This window comes from Emys orbicularis, chromosome 7 (genome assembly GCF_028017835.1).
Source record: "Emys orbicularis isolate rEmyOrb1 chromosome 7, rEmyOrb1.hap1, whole genome shotgun sequence".
Lineage (NCBI taxonomy): Eukaryota > Metazoa > Chordata > Testudines > Emydidae > Emys > Emys orbicularis.
Window position 1 is genome coordinate 66,035,841 of NC_088689.1, and position 21,267 is coordinate 66,057,107.

Sequence of the window (21,267 nt, forward strand, 5' to 3'; positions counted from 1 at the left end):
GGAGAACTGGAGAATACGGAAAGAGGGCCTTGTCGTACCACAGCAATAGATCAAGGGGTGAGGTTCACTGGCTCCTAAAGGAATTCCCATCCAATCGTCCTCAGCAGAAACCTGCTTGCTTCAACATGGGCCAAAAGGACTGGGCCCATAACGGAAGCTCACGATCACTGATGACTAAGGTGTGTGGCACTACAATGATTTTATAAGTAAACTAAAGCTCACTGAGCCCTATCAATAGCTAAACTCTTAAAATATTTGGAGGCACAAATATGTGTGTGTATTTGTTTTATTCATAATTTGAGTGGTCTTGGGATACCAAAAGTATTTCTAATTAAGGTGATTTAACAAAATTGCTGACCTCATTTCAAAACATCCACTGATCCATTTCTCATTCAATGGCAATATCAAAATGTTAAAAGGAACATAAAAACAAACATGCACACAATTGTACAGTTTTCATAAAGGTCTATTTCATTATTTGTGGGTAGCGCATTAAACAGTTAAATACATTTAAATAATGTATAAGTGACTGCACTAATGCAGAATTGATAACTAGATAGGTAACCAATTTAACTAGAAACCAGCTAACAAGTAACTGTCTAAAATACTTTGAATACAGCTCTTGTTCTAGGTCATCCCTCTTGGGAAAAAAAGCCTGCTGATCACACTGGAAATACATTTTTAAGGCCAAATTCTTCTGATATCCCTTCCTTGCAGCAGTTTCTTCGGCTGTTTCAAGCTTCCAACTCCAGACCAAGACCAAGTTTATGACCTCCAGAATTGATGCTCTTCCCATCTACCAGGGCAGAGAGTGTAAGCTTCACACCTGTAAGATTAAAACAATCCTGTGTTAACATGTAATCTGAAAGTGCTAACTATTGTGTCAATCAGCAATTCTTTGTTTCATCACAAGTCCAAGTTAAATTGTAATTACTTTCCAAGGTAATAATTCAATAGTAAAGCAAGTTTCTAAAGAAATTTCCACTTACGTACATCAACTCCATTCAGCTTTTAAAAGAAAGTTGTACAAAATTAAGCTGAACAACAATTGTAGGTACCAAATGACTATCTGGGGGCACATAAAATGCAACTGTTTCACACAGAACTAAAAAAAAAACATGCAAATTCTATATAAGTATCACATTTTATATATTGGACTTATGAGATCATTTATTTACTCAAACTAATATGGAAATGAGCCCTTTTACGCATTATAGCTCGCACACAGAAAAATATGCTATGTACATGAGATAGCCATTTGGGAAAAGTGCGATGATGGCTTTTTCCCCCCCTCTTAGAGGTAGGATTAGAGATACTGCACAAGATGTATTTTTGCCCAAACAAAACAACAACTTCCATAAACATGAGGGGAAAAAAAAAAAGTGCAATTTTGAGAATGAAGCTACCTTAATCCTAGCTGTTTAGAAAGCTATCAGCAACCAGTAAAATCAGAGATAAGACCTTTGGAGGAAGACAGTGAAGAATGAAAGAGACTATCTTATTTTCATTTGCATCGACTAAAACTATCCCCCTAACAGAGAGAAAGAATCTAGAAGTCAAGTATTCTTTTGTCTGAGCCCACAAGGGTCTCAGTAGGGAAAGACACCTGATTCAGTAAGCTACTGAGTCCCTTCTGACTACCCTAATAAAATCGAATGAAGATCCCATATACTGAAAGTTATTTAGATTCCACTCTCTGCCCCAAAACCTTGATCAGAACAAAGGAATGCTAACACAAAAGGGTGGATTTATAACTCTCTCTAATCTGAGATCCAGGAAGCATTTTGAAGCAACTCAAAAACCAAAAACTTTTCAGGCCTTCTTAATGAATCAGAAAGCAGCACACAGGAAAAAGCCCTTTTTTCAATTGATTGCAAGTCACCTGTAAGGTTAAAAATCTACAAGAAACCCAAATATTTGGAAATACAGAACAATTAAATACTAAGTTATGTCAACTCTGTCCCCCACTTAACAATTCCAACTTCCCTGGTGTACCCCTTCCTCCCCCCCCGACATAGTGGTGTTTTGGATCACAGATTTAGAAAAAGATCCTCCAGCCTGTGCATGCAATATGAACAGCCAATGTACTTATAAAGCTTTCCATTTGTAAGTGTGCCCTACACAGCCCTGATTTATAATTGGTTTGATGTCTCCATTGTACACATGCTCTATCTGTCACCTGGATCATGCACTTGCACATAGAGCTATAAGGAATCCTCTGTATTAGACAGAATCAGGCCCTTAATAAGGAGTGGAAGAGTGACTACCAGTTCCTGATTAGGAAAACAGTACGAATATAGTAAAATAGTTTGCTGAGTAAAGAAGGCACAACCCGGAGGCAATTAAGAATAAAGCATTCTATTTTTAGTAGTGTCTGATAACACAGTGTTTGTAAATGGATGGATAAAGCAGTCTGAGTTTCTCAGATATGGAGCAGACTAAGAGCAGCTCAGCTACCTTTAACTGCATGCATGAAGTGTTAGGATTAAAAACTGAGAAATTCCAAACTCTAAATTTTCTTATGCGTTTTTGCAAACTGAAAAAGGAGAAAAAAAACCTGAAAGGATTTTTATCTTTAAGTTATGGATACGAACAGACTTTTGTCTGGGAATTTCCTTAGTTTTTAAGAACAGAAAGAGCCATCTTCCTCCTTCTGCCCGTGTGCTTGTCCTAGGATTTCATCCCCCCCCCCCCACAAAAGCAGCAGCTGCAATCATCCAAGGTATGCAACCGAAATTTTGAGAGGCATTATCTCTTCTTGCCAACCGCAAAGTTAGGAGAGGACTTATTTCCTAGTCAGAGAGATGAGTCCCAATATGTTTTAATACACTAGCAGTTAACTGTTTTCTAAACCAGAAGTTGCTTCGTTTCTGAAACAAAACTATGCTGAATGAGTTCGCGCCACAAGACAGCCCCATCATGTATATGGTGTTAATGCTATTTGGACAGAAGCTGCTCAATCCAAGACCAAAAACAGGTCAGGTTTTTCTCATGTAAGTCTGGTGTCTTAATGGTTTAGTTATTCACTATCATGTTTTATAACCAAAGTGATTTAAACAAACAGCACAAATGGACAATCACTGAGAAAATTGTTACCAAGGTATTAACTGAACACAGATAAACTGTGTTAGCTGGTGATCAAAGGATGTGTAAGTTACTGCACTTGCTTAATATCTTCATAATAGTTTTAATGTGAATCAGGTCTTCAAAAAACAAAACCAAATAGTTCTTTCACTCTGCTGTAAGAAGTTGATTAATGGATACCAGCCAGATAACAACTGGACATTTTCTATGAATGATGGTTAGACCTTCCAGGATACTACCAACAAAAATGTTTTGGTTAAATTAAGATTACTAGAGCTTGCTTGTTGTCATAGCAGCATAACACCGCATTGAAAGTTAGGAACACATTTGAAATCCATCCTACTGGAAAACAAAATGGAGGACACACTTAGCCCTAAATATTCCAGAAATGCCATTGGATTTAGCCAAGCAAAACTCAAACTCAGTAGGAGTTTTAGTTTATGGTATATGAAACTGTCCAAGGACGAATTAGCCTCCAATATAGATTGAAAGGGAGAATGACTCTCTCTGCAGTCTTTCTGAAGAGAGAAGCCATCTACTTTAACTGGCATATGAGTGTAGAGATAATATTTCAACAGCAGTTCCATGCATAATACCTAGGAATGCATGATTGCAGCGAAGTGATTCGTTTATAAAACATTTACCTGGCCTCAAGGTCTGGGTGTAACCCACTCCAACTAAACTAGAGTTGTTCACTTTTGCCTGCAACAAAATGAAAAACTGAGTAAGAAACAGCAATTCAAAGAAAACCCATGAAAGAAAGTTTTCTTATAATCCTGTAGTGACTATAATAGGTGTCAACAAGAACAGACATCACAAATTTAAAGCCAGTTTATATTTTGCAGTATCTTTATATTTACTGGATACACTACTCCCCTCCCCCGCAAAAAAAAACCACACACATACACCCTTCTTATCCCAGAGGGAAAATAATACATAGTTTGAGTGGGCAGGCAGAAATTTACCTTTCAAACCACATTCCAACACAATCCCTGTTACATGAAATGTTTGTTTAGGACTTTTCTAGGAAGAGAGCCAATTCACCCTTTTTTGGGGGATGCTTCCGAGATTAACTCTATCAGAACAAGCCACAACATCTAATAGTATTCGTTGAAGAAACAGAATTTCATTGATTCACTCAAATCAAGGAATGGCCATTTAGTTATACTGGGCTGGTACATTTCTATACTAACCATCATTGTAATGCTCTCAATCAATAGTATGTGCACCAGCACTAGAAGTTCAGGTTTGCAAGACTCTTATTTTAGACCCAATGACATCTGTTGCACTGACACGACCCACTTCAAAACTGAAGTTAAACTAGAGCAAGCCAAGCTCTATTGTGAATAGGGTGCTGACTGTTACAGGAGAGTTCTCAGCATGGGAACCCAGTGCAGTAATCTGAAAAAGTGTCTGAACTACCTCTCTAGAGTGATTTAATTTAATGTGTAAGGCACTGAATTGTGTTACTATAGGCATAGTAAGAAGACTTTCTGTAGAAAAAGTAAATCACAGTTACTTTGTTGTATGTAACTAAAGTCACATACTTTACAAGATTTAGTTGTTAACATCTGGGCTATCACAGACCTTTACATTAGTGATACAGAAGAGTAACTGGCATACTTCTTGACCCTTCCATATCAATACAGAATATGTATACTACTATAAAAGATATCCAGTTGTATATTTACACAGAGCAAGAGGAAGCTTAAAGCCATACTTACAGAGATGGAAGCAGTGGAATCCAACTGGTATTTAGCTGCAATGCCAAAACGAGTGCTGTTGCTGCCTGCTGTCCAAGCTAGATTTACAGCAGTATCAAGACTGTCGCTCACTTTCTGGTAAATTGAGCCACCAAATTCTGACCCATCATTGCTGCAAGATATTTGCAAGTGAAATTAAATTACAGGTTTATGTGTATAAAATATAAAGTCCTACACTTATATTTAGCGTTTAAAGTTTTACTCACCTGGGGATATTTTTTGTATTTTAAACATAACACTAATTTATTTTTCCATTATAAGACATTAAAAAGGAGGGCAGATAAATGTAGTTTGAAAGGCAGAATGAGGTACTTTAGCAGAGTCCATGAAAGAAGCTTACTCCAATAATTATATTGCTAAGGGTGATACTAATATATTCACTTGCACAATTAAGCTCATAAATACTCTAGGTAAATTCCTCCTTCATAGAATATCAGGATTGGAAGGGACCTCAGGAGGTCAACTAGTCCAACCCCCAGCTCAAAGCAGGACCAATCCCCAGACAGATTTTTGCTCCAGATCCCTAAATGGCCCCCTCAAGGATTGAACTCACAACCATGGGTTTAGCAGGACAATGCTCAAACCACTGAGCTATCCCTCCCCCCAAAAATCCTGGCTCCATTGAGTTCATGGCAAAAACCTCTGTTTAGTTCTGAAACTAATGGAGTATGAAATGTTTGATACAGACATGCAAGTTATAAATCAGAGGCAAATATTCAGAATAATCTTGTGGTTACTGGAAACAACGTTTCTAAGTAGCATTATAGTATTACGGTTAAGAAAAAGGTCAAAGGACATTTTATTCTAGAAAAGCAATACCATTTTCAAATCTTTTAATAAACTTTGAAAGCAGTTCACTGCAAGTCTGAACAATCCTGGTTAAAATGTATTTATATTGTCTTAATTCCCCCTCTTCCCCTCCTTTTTTTAGAAAGAGGGGGGGTGCGCAAGTGTGTGATTTGACTCCAGTGAATACAAGTAAGTTGCTTCCTACCTTAACACCATGCAGATTTAAGTTAACATCACTGAGACACCAGTAATGCACCATTATCACAATCATTCAGCCTGAGAAGTCAGCAGGAAGGTGAGAAAACACACAAAAACTATATGCTTTGCCACGTATGGTTAGATTTCATAAATTTAAGTGCGTCCTATGTTAAAGTTCCCTTTCAGGGCTAAAGGAAAGGGCCTAAGAATTAAAAGCACTGGCAAAGCATATTTATTGTAACAATATCATGCCAACTGTAACTGCTAATAACTATTTCCTGTAAGAGATCACAGGGAACAAGTGTATTATTGTAATGCAGTTTCCCAATCGCAAGGAGGGGACAAGTACTTCAGTCTACTTTGTAAATACAACACTTTCAGTATTGCTTTCTATATTTTGCAAACTACAATGCATATATTACAGAAATTACTTCATGTAACAAAGTAGTTAGAAAACAAGCTATAAACACTAAACTTAGAAAAGAGGTATAGAAGTAATTACTGATCAAGTAAAGAAAATCTCATGTGTTACCCTGGTTAATTCTGTACGATATTCTCTCACACAGAGCATATTTGACACTTTCACAAACAAGTGCTATTAATTCAGAATTTGAAGCTTCTGAATACTCTTACTACAAGCTTCTCAAATACAGTATTTTAATACTCACACGTTAGTGTGCAGTTGGAAGTCTCCAGTTTTGTAACCCACAGAGAAGTTATTCCTTGTCAGCTTTGATTTGGCACTATCAAAAGTCATCTGATAACCAGCAAGCCAGCCCTCGTAACCAACGACAGCGGAGCCATGGATCGCAGGTCCAGCAAAATCAAAGTCAACATCACAACCAAGATTTACGCATTCACGTTTATAAGATGACTTAATTTTGCCACTTTTCTTCCTGAAGCAAAGAAATTGTTTTTTAAAAAGGCTTCATCCTCTACTATCAGTCTAATTTTTACTACTTAACCTGCAGTAGGCACACAAAGGCCATTAGAGAATAGGTGTCAAGCCTAGGCAAGACATAACTGACCAGTCATGGAACCAAAATGCAACAGCCCATGAGAAAGTTTCAGAAAACACAAGGATTATACATTTGAAGACTAAAGAATGAAGAAACTTCTTTACTTCCTTATCCCACCCCAATCTCCCAATAAAGTATTCTCTTATATTTGTGCAAGCAGAGCCCTGAGTACTATTCTAACAAATCCAATTCTCTCATTAGGGTGCCAACTATCTTGTTAAGGAGTAAGACATTTTGCATCAGTGCCCCAAGGAGCCACATTCAAATGTAACAGCCTGGATTAACAGCAGTAGTTTTGAGCCACCAAATTCAAGCCATATACATACTCTTCATTCACAAAGTTATATTAACCTCTTAAATATTCATTTGACCTTTACATGCAAAGTTATTCCCCTTAACATGCCAAAAAGTTCTAACAAAAACAAAACTCTTACCCCGTGTTTGGTGAGAAGGTTGTGTCAAACGTCAGCTTCAAACCTTTGGCAATCTAATTAGGGGAACAAAAGCTATTAGCTCAGAGCTACTGGTTAAGTGAAAAAATTAAATACAAGTAGTACGTCAATCTGTTACCTGATCTTCAATCGCAATTTCTGTTCCCAGAGTGTTATCTGTGTTCCATTTTTCTGTGAAAGTCAGACCATACTCAGCCCATTTGTATTTGGTCTCCAAGCTCCCATTCACTTTCCCTGTGTCTGTGTTTGATGAACCAGCTGTTGTGAATTCCTAATAACAGAGTATAGGTTATTCCTGAGTTGCACACATCCCAGAAAGTCTCACATGGTAAAGGTATCTTTTTTTTTTTAAACTTAAAAAACTAAACCATGTAAACAACTGTAAGGTAGCATTGTCCTGTTCAACCAGTTTGAATTATACCCACCCCCCTTTTGTAACAATTTGCTAAAAAGGATCTTCCAGATTTTCAAACTTAACCAGGAAATGGCAGTGTGTGCGCTGATACGACACAGTTCAGAAATGTAAAACCCAATTCCAAGCAAGGAAGTCCATTGTGCTCTAAGCAATTGAACTATACTATTCAGTGTAGTTCATGCTTTACCCTTCTTTCTGAAGCAATTTGTTTCAAGTCATTGTTTCCTTAAAAAGCAGAAAAAAATTTATTACAAGTACAGAGATAAGTTTGGTGCTCATATTATTGAAGGGACTAATATCACTGATCAGAGCCAGGCACAATGCAGACAGCATCCCAGACAACTCTGCCAACATGCTGCAATCCTCATATAATACTATTGCTATTCCAATCTTTAGTGCCCAAAGAGAGACTATCATGCTACAATTGTGAGATGGCTCTACATATACATTTTAAAATAAATAAATAAATATTCAGGGACTAGAAGAAGAAATTTTACAGTTGCAATCAAGAAATGATTTGAACATAAGTCTCTAGACAAAAGGGCAGCACTAGTCCATTGGTTCTTAACTAAGGATTTTAATAGCCACACGAGTGAGTCAGGACTCCCAAGTAAAAATATAATTATATAGGGAGACTGTGACATTAACTGATAGTAAGTTTAACAACAGAATTCCATTCCTTACACAGAATTATATTTTTTAGATTCAGGACTCTCAATGTGTAACTGTTACGCTAAGTTATTTTAAAATAAACATTGCAGTTATTTATATTACAAACAGCACCTTCGTTATTAAAACTGAAAGTTATAAACACTAGTTGCCTCTCGCTACTTATCCTTTTTACTTTTTGCATCTCTCTTCTTGGAGAATGGAAAGACTAGTCAATATCTACCAAATTTTGAAAATCTAAAAATAAACATGGGCACAATGCTGAAGTGTTTGGCTAGCAACTGCTGCAGGGAATATTTGTTAAACAGTCTTTCCACTCCATTTTGTTAATTGTATGGAAAAATTTCTGATGGTCTTTAATTTAAAAAAAAAAAAAAAATAATAATAAAATCTAAGTCAAAATTTTGACCCAAGATATGTCTGGCTGTGGGTTTGTCTATATGGTGCAGCAGTGCACACTAGATGGGTGTGAATTCAAAAGCACACCAACATGTTGCACACTAACTGGCCCAGGTAGACCCTGCTTGAGCATATGTATTAGGGAACTTTTATTTCACACCAGCAGGGTCTATCTGGGCCAGTTAATATGCAACACATTGGTGTGCTTTAGAATTCACACTCCTTTAATGTGCACTGATGCACCATTTAGACAAGCCCTGTTTTCCCCTACGCCCACTAGAATTAGCTATCCACTCCTTAAGGTACTATATGCATTTACTACTACTACTAGAGGGAGCATTCGTTTTATGAGAAGAGTATATTTAAACCAAACATTTCTGGAGTATTGTATCAATCTCACCATACACTGAAGGAATATCTAGATTTCCTGTAGATAACGGATGTATATAAATGCCAGAATTTGTTGCTAAAGATTTACCTTAGTTAAGACAACAAACTTAAAATTTATTAAATGGAGGTAGCTTTATATGAAAAATTAACTTTGACTGAGTGATGTTTACTTGCAGCATATTATTTAGCCACTAGATGTCTGTGCAAAACACAGCATTCCAGACATGGCAGCAGTCCCTAGTAAACAAGGGAAGAAAAAACTGGAATTCAAGTTACGCAGAAGCCCATTTGTCTGTAGCGGTCACCTTTTTCTTTAAGGAATACCTACTATTTAAGGCAGGCTGTGATTCCATAAATCAAGACAGCAACTAAAGGCTGAAGACTATTAGTGATAAATAGCTTATGCCTTATCTACACTTAAGAGGGTTTGCCAATATATCTATACCAGGAGAGCACTAGTGGGGGGAGAGAGAGAGAGCGCGCTTCTTTTTCTGGTACAGCTTGAACCTGTTCCCCCAAAAGGAATAATCTGTACCAAAGGACTTTTTCTGCCGATATAGCTATCTATCCTAAGGCTTTTGCCAGCATAGCCATGTTAATCAAGAGTGTGATTTCCCCACGCACCCACACACACCCCTAACCAACAAAGCTATGTCAGCAAAACTTTTTGGTGTAGACCAGGCTTTAGTAAGATGTTTAAAAGGTTAGACATTTTCATGAAATATAATTAGTATGACATCACAATGGCCATCAACCTTCATTCTTCAGTTTGTAAACTATTCTGCTGATTCAGAAAGAAATATCCCCCAGGGTAAAATACTGAACAATGTGTCTCCTGCTCAAGAATCCAGCATTGGTCAGTGTCGGGGGTCAAAGTGACTGGTGAAACTGTTGTTTCAATGTTCAATTGTATGGAATCAGATTTATAGAAATGTAGGGCTGGAAGGGACCTCAAGAAGTCATCAAGTCTAGCCACCTGCACTGTGGCAGGACCAAGTAATTACAGACTATCCCTGATAAGTGTTTTTCAAAACCTCCAATGATGGAGATTCCACAATCTCCCTTGGAAGCCTATTCTAGAGCTCAACTACCCTTCCTAATATCTAACCTAAATCTCCCTTGCTGCAGATTAAGCCCATTACTTCTTGTCCTACCTTCAGTGAAGATGGAGAACAATTGATCACCATCCTCTTTACAACAGCCATTAACATATTTGAGGATTTATCAGGTCTCCCCGATCCCACCCCAGCCTTCCTTTTTCAAGACTTAACATGTCCAGTTTTTTTTAAACTTTCCTCATAGGTCAGGTCCTCTTAACCTTTAATCATTTTTGTTGCTCTCTTCTGGACTCTCTCCAATTTGTCCATATCTTTCTTAAAATGTGGCCCCCAGAACTGGAAACAATATTCCACTGATGCCTTACCAATGACAAATACAGCAGGACAGTTACTTCCTATATTTTACATACAATACTGCTGTTAATACACCCCAGAATGGTATTAGCCTTTTTCACAGCTGCATCTCATTGTTGACTCAATTTGCGATCCACTACAACTCCCAGATCCTTTTCAGCAGTACTACCAGGGTCTTGAGAGATTTACATTGAGCACAAACAGAAACAAAGAATATTCAAAGAAAACTAAATTAAATTTCTATATGGTCTGATATCAATTTTACCTTTAAAAATGGTTCTGCTATTCGTTCATTTTTACACACAAAATGAGTGACACCCAAAATAAACCCTGCTTAACAACTTTACAAAGACAACAGAACAACTACTTCTGACTACTGCGTGTCAGCATACATGGCAATGTGATTTATGTTTGGAGCTGCAGATCTCTATGGCCCTCTGTACAGCAGTGTACAGCAAACACTTATCAAAGGATTCTGTCAACTAGCTAAGTCCATAAAAGTTCCCTTTGATAAGCAGGAAAATTAGAGCACATTAATCAAAAATACTGTGAATTTAAAACTCACCACCCCGCTTGCAGACTTTGTTTTCACGTCCAGTTTCACCAGCCCAAAACCTTAAGAAGATAAAAAGTACACTGTAATAACTTTAAAGTGTGTGCATTTGTCTAAGCAACAAAATTAAAAAAAAAAATACTTCAGCCATTGACGAGAGCGGTATAAATCCTATGAACGTTGAAACATCTGTAGTCAGTGTTGAATTGAGTAGGGTTCTCTCAAACTTTAAAGTGAAAAAAAAGGAATAGCGAAGGCCTGTTTATTGTACACCAATGACTACTAGGGGATATTCTCTCAGTTAACTAAACGAAAGTTTGTTTCTGTCTACTCCACAAATTCAACTCTGCCTCTCAAAGACAAGCTGTGCCCTTTCTGGCTTTTATGCTGCCACCAGTAAAAGATTCTCCAGTCAGAATTTAGCTTGATGTTATGCTGATGTGTGAACCAGAATAGAATACAGTTCATTCTATAGCACTGCTGAGTCAACAGAGCTAACAAAGGTTAGGACTCAAACTAGGAAATACAGTTCCAAATACACAAAGGGAGTAAATTTAAGAAGGTGCCATTTTTATATTGTCACCCTTCTGACAATTAGCTGTACTTTATATTATACGAAGCAAATAATTAGATATATGGGGTTTTTTTCAGAAATGTCATTCTTATATTGACAGGATGAGATTTACAGTCACTCCCATGAAGCCTCCTGAAGGATGCTCAATACAAGAGCCCACACCACACAAGTTGATTTATTCAGCTTTAAAATAATCAGAAGTTATACACACACAATAATCAGTCATATCCTCTACTACTTTGCCACTGTAAGGTTGCTTCCTATCATAGTTAACTAGTCAAGTCCAATTACATGTCCCAAGCAACAGGTTTCTAAGCTACAGTCTAACAGACCTCAAAGTTTTTATATTTGATATTACAGCAGCACCTAGAAGCCCCAGCCAAGACTGGGGTCTCATAGTGCTATATGTTGTCCAAATGCACAGTAAAAGACAGTCTCTGCCCTGAAGAGATTACAGTCTAAATAAATAAGAGTGTGAGGAAAGAGAGAAAGATGATATAAGCAGAAGATTGGGAACTGAAACACACAGATTATGGCCCCAATCCTGCAATAAACTCTGTCAGACTTCTGTGCTCTGCAGAGCACCAATGAAGTCCATGAGATTCCAGGGGTCTGCCTAGCAGGAACTCATTGCAAGATTCTGACCTACAATGTGATCCCCAAGGTCACACAGGCATTTTAATAACAGAAAGTCATGTTGCTTTAACTATAAAGCAGCACAACCCCACAAGTGTGAATGCAGTTATACAAGTACAAAAAGTGCTTTGTACTGGTATAGCTATTCCAATACAGCACAGGAAACAACCACCGGTATATGGCACCTTTACGTCATAACAACTGTGTCCACTCTAGGGGGTTCATCAATACAATGTGGTTTTTTTTTTAAAAAAACAGATATAATTAAAGTCCCATACCTAACCAACAATTATTCCAGGATAACTTTCAAGTGTAGACCAGGCCATAGGAGCTGGGACTTGAACCTCAGTTCTTGATTGCTAGTCAACTGTCTTAACTACAAGACCACACCTTCCTCCCTAGAGTACTACTATAAAACCCATTCCTTCCTTGTTGTTTACAACAGATATTTACATATTTGTTTCCCATCTATTAACTTTTAATTAGCCAATGTGTGTGTGTGTCTATCTAATTTTTCTTCAAGTCAGTCCCACAAGGTCTCTAACCATTTTGCTGCCCTTGTATGAACTCCCTCCAATTTAATTAAATCCATTAGTTTATCCCAGTGTATACAGGCACACACAAATTAACATTCCAGAACATGTGCAAATTAAAAATATTAGCTTTACGTGCTTCAGCAAAGTGACATTTCTTTATATTGCATTTTACTTAAAGTATTATTCCTACCATAGCCTTTGTTGAAGATATCTCTGGCAGATTTGCCAAGATCTGCATATGATGGAGGGATTGCCATTGGAGCTGGAAAGATAGAAATAACAGGTATATTAATATTGAAACATATCATAAAGATAAACTATCTTTAGTTCTAAACCCACTGTGTCTTCCAGCAAGAACTCATATACAGGACAATTAACAACAGATGGCTCAAACTAAAGCAGTACATGATACACCTACAGATTTTCATAGAATGAATACTGACTATTTCAAAGTGGCATGGGTTTACCGAAGTTCCTCCCCATGTAGATTCCAATATGGATTTCCCAATGTTTAGTTAAAAATGTAAAATGCTCCATATTTCAGAAATTGCAAAAGCTTTCGGAGGAGAAAGATGCCATTCCAAACTGGGGCCCTGGAAAGTTGTAGGAAATTCTGATGAAATCAACAGACTCTCTAGACTCATCAGGATTCCCATGAGATACTTTTGTTAAGACCCCACAGGATTTTTTCCCCTTTTTTTGAAAGGAAACATGAAGGATTGTGTATCTAGTTTGCATCTATACTTGGCCCTGTGTTTTAATACCTGATATCTAACTCAAGGAGAGAGATTCCAAAACTCTAATAAGGTTATTAAATTCAACAACTGTTCTGATAAACTTTATAGAAACTCCACACATCCCACACTCTGCAGTGAAGAAGCCAAATATTTTAAAGCTAACAACACCATGTCACTTCTATCACAATTTTTAGTGACATTTGTAGATCGCTGTTATTTTAATATTTTTAAAAGTATTTAATGACCAATCTAGTTACTCTAGTTAATGCATCCCCTTACTATAAAAGAGAGAGCTGGGTCTATTCTGTGGTCCAACCTCTCGCTTCCTCATGCTGGCAAGAGTTGGGAGCAGTGCAGAGGGAATGTGATCAGATCTTGCTGAAGAAGAACACACCATGTTGCTCTGAAGCAACTTCTGTAACAGAAGTTAGGTTGATGGGATCTAAGTGGAGATCCCCCAAACCAATGAGAGCTATCAGAAAAGTGAAAGAGTCAAATAAAGGCTTTTCTTGGGGAATGTAAGAAAGCTTAAGCCTTTATAAGCCAATGGAGGACAGACTGAGGTGAGGTCAAATAGGTGGAGAAGCACAATAAAGTTTTGGCAAGACTTAGAAAGGGCCTTAAAAAGGGCCATTGTCAATTTGAAATCTATAGTCACATTGTCATATTTTCACATGTGAAGTGTTTGTATAACCCTATCTCCCATGCGAAAGCACCAAAAACAAAAAAGGAAACTACAAAGGGGAAACAGTGAAACTGACTAGACAAGAAGTGCTGTCAAAAGCACAAAGTATGCAAACAAAGAGAAAAGTTCTCTAATCTCGTTCAGTTGTAGTGATCTTGTGTTACAAGTTAATAGATAAAATTTTAGACAAATGTAATATTTAAGTTCACAGTGTCTCTAATGAGGAACTAACACACAGCTGCCTCCAATATGCCACCTGTTTGCCTCCTTATTGAGGCAAGAGTACAAAGGAATTTACATTTTTACTAATCTGTATGCCAGAACATTCAATGCCTCCATTTTGTTTTGTAGAGTAGGGCACTAAATTGTCATTCATTAGGTTTCAAAGACTAACATCCTATTGAGATGAACAGGGCAGCTCACACTTAATTTTTTTTAAAGGGGTAAATCAAGTCCTGCAGAAGACAATGGGAATTCCACAGTGTTGATTTTTGGAAATCTCTGCGAGCCTTAAAGCACATGGGATCAAAGCAAGGTTCAAGAACTCACACTTTTTCAGAATGTTTCTTTGTAATTTGTGGCTATCTTAAAACAGAAAAACTTCAAAAACAGACTCCAAGGAGAGACTGCTGAGCTGGAATTGATATGCAAACTAGACACAATCAACTCAGGATTAAATAAAGATTGGGAATGGCTGAGCTATTACAAACATTGAATCTATCTCCCCTTGTAAGTATTTTCACACTTGCTTCTTATCAAACTGTCTGTACTGAGCTATCTTGATTATCACTTCAAAAGTTTTTTTTCTCTTACTTAATTGGCCTCTCAGAGTTGGTAAGACAACTCCCACCTGTTCATGCTCTCAGTATGTGTGTATATATATCTCCTCAATATATGTTTCACTCTATATGCATCCGAAGAAGTGGGTTGTAGCCCACGAAAGCTTATGCTCTAATAAATTTGTTAGTCTCTAAGGTGCCACAAGTACTCCTGTTCTTTTTGTAATTTTTAAGTACCAGAAATTGCTATTGTAAAGAGAAAATTCAATATTCAGGAACAAATAACAGTCACAATACTACTTTGTTTTGGGACTTAACATTACCTTTCTATGGTGCTAGCATATATGCTAGCAGAGGGATAGCTCAGTGGTTTGTGCATTGGCCTGCTAAACCCAAGGTTGTGAGCTCAATCCTTGAGGGGGCCACTTAGGGATCTGGGGCAAAATCAGTACTTGGTCCTGCTAATGAAGGCAGGGGGCTGGACTCGATGACCTTTCAAGGTCCCGTCCAGTTCTAGGAGATGGGATATCTCAATTTATTATTATTATTATGTCAAGTGTACCTGTGTAACTAAATCTCATTTTAGTAGGTTCACCTATAGTCCAGCTATCCCTTAGGTAAGTGTTCTAGGCCAGCTCATTATTCTGAAAAATAGTTGTATGTCCTTAATAAAAAGTGGAATAACCTCGGCATTGCAATGAAGCAGTTTCTACCTGCCCTTTTAAAAAGAGTGATTAATATTTATAGTTTAAACAGCAGATCATATACATACAGAAGAATGTTTTAACAGCTTGCTTGAAATTGCTTTGAACAACAAGTTACAAATTATAATACCCAATTTAAATATAGTTTTAAAAAGCTGCCATAGCAGACTAGTAACCACCTTAAAGAAAGTTAGAAAATGTTTCAATTGTTTAGAAATGAACAGCTGTTGTTCTGATTGAGCTATATAAACAATAAAGGAAATGTTGCTATTTTCCATCCTACTGCCTACTGTGCAGCCAGACTTACAACAATTCTTGTTAATGGTTAGCGTTTTAAAATAAAGCTAGAAAGTGTTAAGCCACATATTTTGGGGCTTTCTTCCAAACCACCACCACCCAAGAAAAAGCTATGTCTGATTTCATTTTTATAGTAACCTTCAGCATCAAAACATTCTGGCAGTGATAAAGTAAATAAGCCTTTTGTTTTTGTGTAGTACAATTTAAATTCAAAAGGACAGTCTCATACTATGGCATCAGATTTATGCTAAACAATGCAGATGCCATGGGAAGTTATTAGAGGAGGTAGCAAACAATTTATAATAAAATTGCAGATTAGAAAGATACTATGAAAATTATGCTAATTCAATTACAGTAACAAACATTTGGGTTGGTACATATAAGTTGCTAAATATTTGTTACAGGTCCTATCTGCAAATAAAAGGTGACTAACTGCATGAATACCACCATAAATATTGCCCTTGTCTTAAAATGCAATCTAACCTGCAGGCCTGTAATTTTTAATCTTATGTTAGTACAGATCAAGTGAGGGACCAATGGTTAACATGTGTCCTTGATGCTTTTATAACGATCTTTCCTGTAATGTAGGGTGACCAGATAGCAAGTGTGAAATATTGGGACAAACGGTAATAGGAGCCCATATTAAAAAAAAAGCCCCAAATATCGGGACTGTCCCTATAAAATCGGGACATCTGGTCACCCTACTGTAATGCTACATTCAATGAAAGAATAATGCTAAGCCCTGTCTGTCATCAACTCTTTATTTCACCGCCCTCCATTCCAATTAACCAAAAAAACCAACCCAAGTGAAGTCAGAAGCAGTTTTTTTCAATCCAGTCTCAAATTGTCAGTTTCTTTTACTAAAAATTAATATTAACCAAGTAGATTTTAAACATTATACTTGTAAATCCTAGACACTTACAAACTGTAAATTTATGAAGAGAAATCAACTATTTGAACAATCTTGTTCTAGATTGTGACTGATGCAAATGGCAGCTCCACCCTTATCTGTGGCTTCAAGCTATCCCTTTTTCCTTGTGCATTCCTGGAAACATGGGGTCACAATTGTTGCTCCCAAGAAAGCCAAATTACGTTTTTCTCTTTACCAAAGAAGGAAGATAATTGGTGATTTAACAACCAGATAAGAAAATACTATTAACCTACCCTAAAGAAATACAATTAGTGTACAGTGTTACCACAGTACACCTTTCCCTCAAGGTATTCTGTCTAACTCCTTCACACCCTCATATTAAAGACACCTTGAGGAATTCTTAGAAGACTGATGTAAATTTTAAAACGTCAGAAAGTGGATCGCATTTTTAGGCAAATAAAAACTGTCTTGACACCAACTTTAGGAAGCCTGAATTTTATTCTAAAAGGTTGGACTTGTCGAGGATGGATGCCTTTTGGAGGAGAATGCTGGGCTGATGTTAGCCCTCTGGGTTCAGTATTCATCCGCCCCTTCCAACCTTATACAGCTACTAATCTTACAACAATTATACTCTTTCCCTACTTACGTCTCGGAGGCGGAGGGGAACATGGTGGAGGATAAGTCATAGCTAGGCCAATCTAATGAATCTACAAAGAGGGGGGAAAAACCAACATTCAAGGGTGAGTGAGTGATGTCTCTCTAAGCATGGACCGGGGGCCAGGGCCGCCCCGCTACGGCCCGGGGAGGAAAGGCCCTGGCAGGGAACGGGCTCCCCGCGCAAAGGCCCAGCCAGACACGCCGCGGCTGCAAGGTGAACGCGGCCATCTTAGGACGCCGGCCGGCCGGCCCGGCTCTCTCGTCACCCTGCTCTGAGCGGGCATCGCAGCCGCCCCCATGTACCCAGCCGCGGCCCCAGCCCGGGCTCCCAGGAAAGTGGCCCACTCCCCTGCAGGGCAAAGCGGGACAGGGCTCGATCCCGGGGAGGGACCGGAGGGGCGCGGGCTGCCCCCATCTCACCCCACTCACACAGCCCCCCGCCCCGCGACCCCAGCCCCGAGGCGGGGCCGGCCCCGTCACCTGGCCGGCGGGGCTGTCCGAGGGGAGCCGGGAGGGTCTCGCCGTGAGGAGACCGCGCTGGCTGCGGCCGCTCGAACTGGAGGACGAAGTGAAGGAGACACCGACTAGTCGACCCGCCCGCCGCCGCCGCCGCGCAGGACCCCAACGAGCCGGGGCCGCCCCACCAACCGCCTGCCCCGCCGCGGGCAACACCTCGCCCTCAGCTGGCACACACCGACCGCACCCCGGGGGTAAAGCGGGGAGGCCGGCGGCGGAGGGTTAAGAGAGGAGGAGACCGCCGCCGAGCAGGCGCTGCGGAGGGCAACCCCAGGCGAGAGAGGGGTCCTCTGGGCCCTGAGTGAGTGAGTGAGTGAGTGAGAGAGAGAGAAGGGAGGGGCCTGCAGGAGCAGAGGAGAGAAGGCTGGGGGGGTACTCTGAGGGGGGAGGGGCGAGACGAGGGGGCTTTAGAGGGCAGGTGCTAGGAGGAAGCTGTATGGGAGATACTCAGAGAAGGGGATGGGGAGAGGCTGGGGCAGAGAAGGGGGCCACTGGGGGGATACTCGCAGAAGGGTTGCAGGAGGAGATGATTGAGGGAGGAGAAGGAGGGGGGCTGTAGGTGGGAATGGATACTGAATACTGTGAGATCATATCCCCATCTCCTCTCTCACGCTCTTGGGATGGGGAAACCGTTTTTGGTAGAAATGATCATTTGGGGGTGAGGTGGGGGTAATTGAACAACCCTTGCTAATGTGCATCACAGCTGCAAGGCTTCCCAGAAAAAGGGCCAGGAGAAATAAGACACAGGCCTTTGAAAGCATGCATCTGCCCTGTTGTGTCCCCAATATTTGATGTACTGTTGGGGATGCATTTTTTTTTTAAATCCACAGTGTTTTCTAAGGCTGTCTACACTACCACTTATGTTGCTCAGGGGTGTGAATATTCCACCCCCGAGCGACATAAGTGCTAGTGTGTGCGTAGCGCTTCTCCCACTGATATAGCTACTGCCGCTCATTGGGAGTGGATTAATTATGTCGACTGGACAGCTCTCTCCAATCAGCATAGATCTTACAGTGGCGCAGGTGCATCGGTACAGCTGAGCCGCTGTAAGCTAGTGTATACCTAGCCTTAGTCTCCAGCTCCTTTGTTTCTGATAAGCCAATTTGCAGTAATGCAGCTGTAAAGACATAGCAGAAGACTTCATCATCTGGTGGAAAGAAAGTGTGGGTGTGATGTGGGGGTTGTACTCAACATGCTAGGTCTACACTGCAGCGGGGGTCCGACCTAAGATACGCAACTTCAGCTACGTGAATACCGTAGCTGAAGTTGCGTATTTTAGGTCGGCTTACCTAGCGGTGAGGATGCGGGAAAGTCGACCGCTGCCGCGCTGCCGCCGACTCCGCTGCCGCCTCCTGCCGAGGTGGATTTCCGGAGTCGACGGCAGAGCGATCAGGGATCGATTTTACCGCGGCTTCACTAGACGCGGTAAGTCGATCCCCGAAAAACCGATTGCTACCCGCCGGATCGGCGGGTAGTGAAGACAAAGCCTGGTTCAGAGTTGATTGTATGCATGGTGGAGAAAACGTCAGAGGGCGCATGAAAAATGCAAGAGATGCCTGCCCACACTCCGCAAATATCCATATTGGGGAAATAATCCCCATTCAAAATACTGTTATACACTAGAAATGGTGCTGCTGTAGTATAGACACTACGGAGATGGAAGGGGTTCTTTTGTCACTGTAGTAAATTCATATCCGAGAAGCGGTAGCTAGGTCAATGGAAGAATTCTTCTGTCAATTAGTGAGGTCTGTACTGGGGCTTAGGGCAACTTAACTAAGTTTCTCTGGAGTGAATTTTTTCACTCCCCTGAGCTACATACCTAGAACAACCTAACTTTGTAGTGTAGACCAGCCCTGAGTAGGGAATCTAGAGTCAGTTTTAACTAACCAAAACAAGAGTCCTTTGCTATGTCTGGCATGCTACAGACCATAGGTCCATATGATGTAAGTTTAAGACATTCATGGTGACAAACGTATTCCTATTTAAATAAAGAATCAAATGAAGTCAGCATCCAGCCCCCCGCTGTGCAGTTTGGGGCGATGGGAATAAAGGTAATTGTGCCATTCTGGTGCTATTATTGGAAGGGTATATGATCAAATTGGCTACTTGTCTCTGAAAAACAGGAAATAGTTGCACTTGGTTTCAGGGTCTGTCCTTGTTTCCAATTTACTACATATATAAAAAAGCCACTGCATTTTATGCTGTTTTCCTAATTCCTGCATGTGGTAGCAACATAAAGGTACCACCCGGCAGCTAAGCAAATGAAACTGCCATGTGCCTCAAGGATTGCACTACTGTCACCCCACACCTGGTCATTGCCACCCTTTCGTTTCCCCTGTCCTTGGTGCACAAATTCTCCCCACCACAGTTTCCAAAGCCTTTTTGTGCACACCTCCCTAGCCCTGACACCCCACCAAAACCATCCCGTGCTGCCCTACTTCCCTGCTACTGTGGTCCTGGCTTTTCCACTTTGAAAATGTGGGCACCCTATACATAATGTGTGAACACAAAAATAACAAAGCAACTGTCCTTTAATTGTTTCTAGAATACATATTGACTAGGATTCCTCCCCTACAAATAGTGCTCCTGAATACTGTGGTCTAAGCTGCTAAAAAGCATCAGTCAGGTCACTGGCACCAATAGCCAGAAAACTTCTCTTTTTACAGTGCTCATCTGACCACACAAGAGGTCCCTTTCTAAGAACGGAAAGCAAAGCTAGACTGAGTGTCACATGACTGTTCTGCAGCAGTCAATCATGCCCTATGACAAACCCTACAGCAGAAATTGCTTAGTCACCAGTACAATATTTGTGCTGGGCCAAGGAACAATCTGTATGGCACAGCTGGTTCTAAGGTTCTTAGTCCCCTCTAATAGTATTGCCTTTTTAATTTATTTGGGACACAAAATGAGGTCCCACAAGAGAGTATAATGAATTCACTATTATATGATACAGTGGTTCATAATTTATCAGAATATATGGCACTAAAGTAATATTCTGGATTATGGAAAAGAAAGCCGTTTAGGAGCCGGGTCCGATATATTCTTGTTTGGTATCCATAAACGATGTGCAGAGTTGAACAGCTGAATACAGTTTTCAGGTCCAGCATAAATACATTCATGCTGGAGGACCCA

At 39.8% G+C, this 21,267-nt stretch overlaps 1 protein-coding gene across 1 annotated transcript; it reads right to left on the reverse strand.

The window, feature by feature from the left end:
• Positions 1-269: 269 nt before the first annotated feature.
• Positions 270-18,239, reverse strand: VDAC2 (voltage dependent anion channel 2). The gene is given in 11 exon segments (XM_065407117.1): positions 270-757; positions 759-826; positions 3,729-3,786; positions 4,809-4,959; positions 6,503-6,730; positions 7,288-7,340; positions 7,424-7,576; positions 11,156-11,205; positions 13,080-13,151; positions 17,609-17,669; positions 18,100-18,239. Coding segments are annotated over 10 exon segments (1,164 nt in total). The 5' UTR covers positions 17,649-17,669; positions 18,100-18,239; the 3' UTR covers positions 270-466.
• Between the last annotated feature and the right edge of the window lie 3,028 nt (positions 18,240-21,267).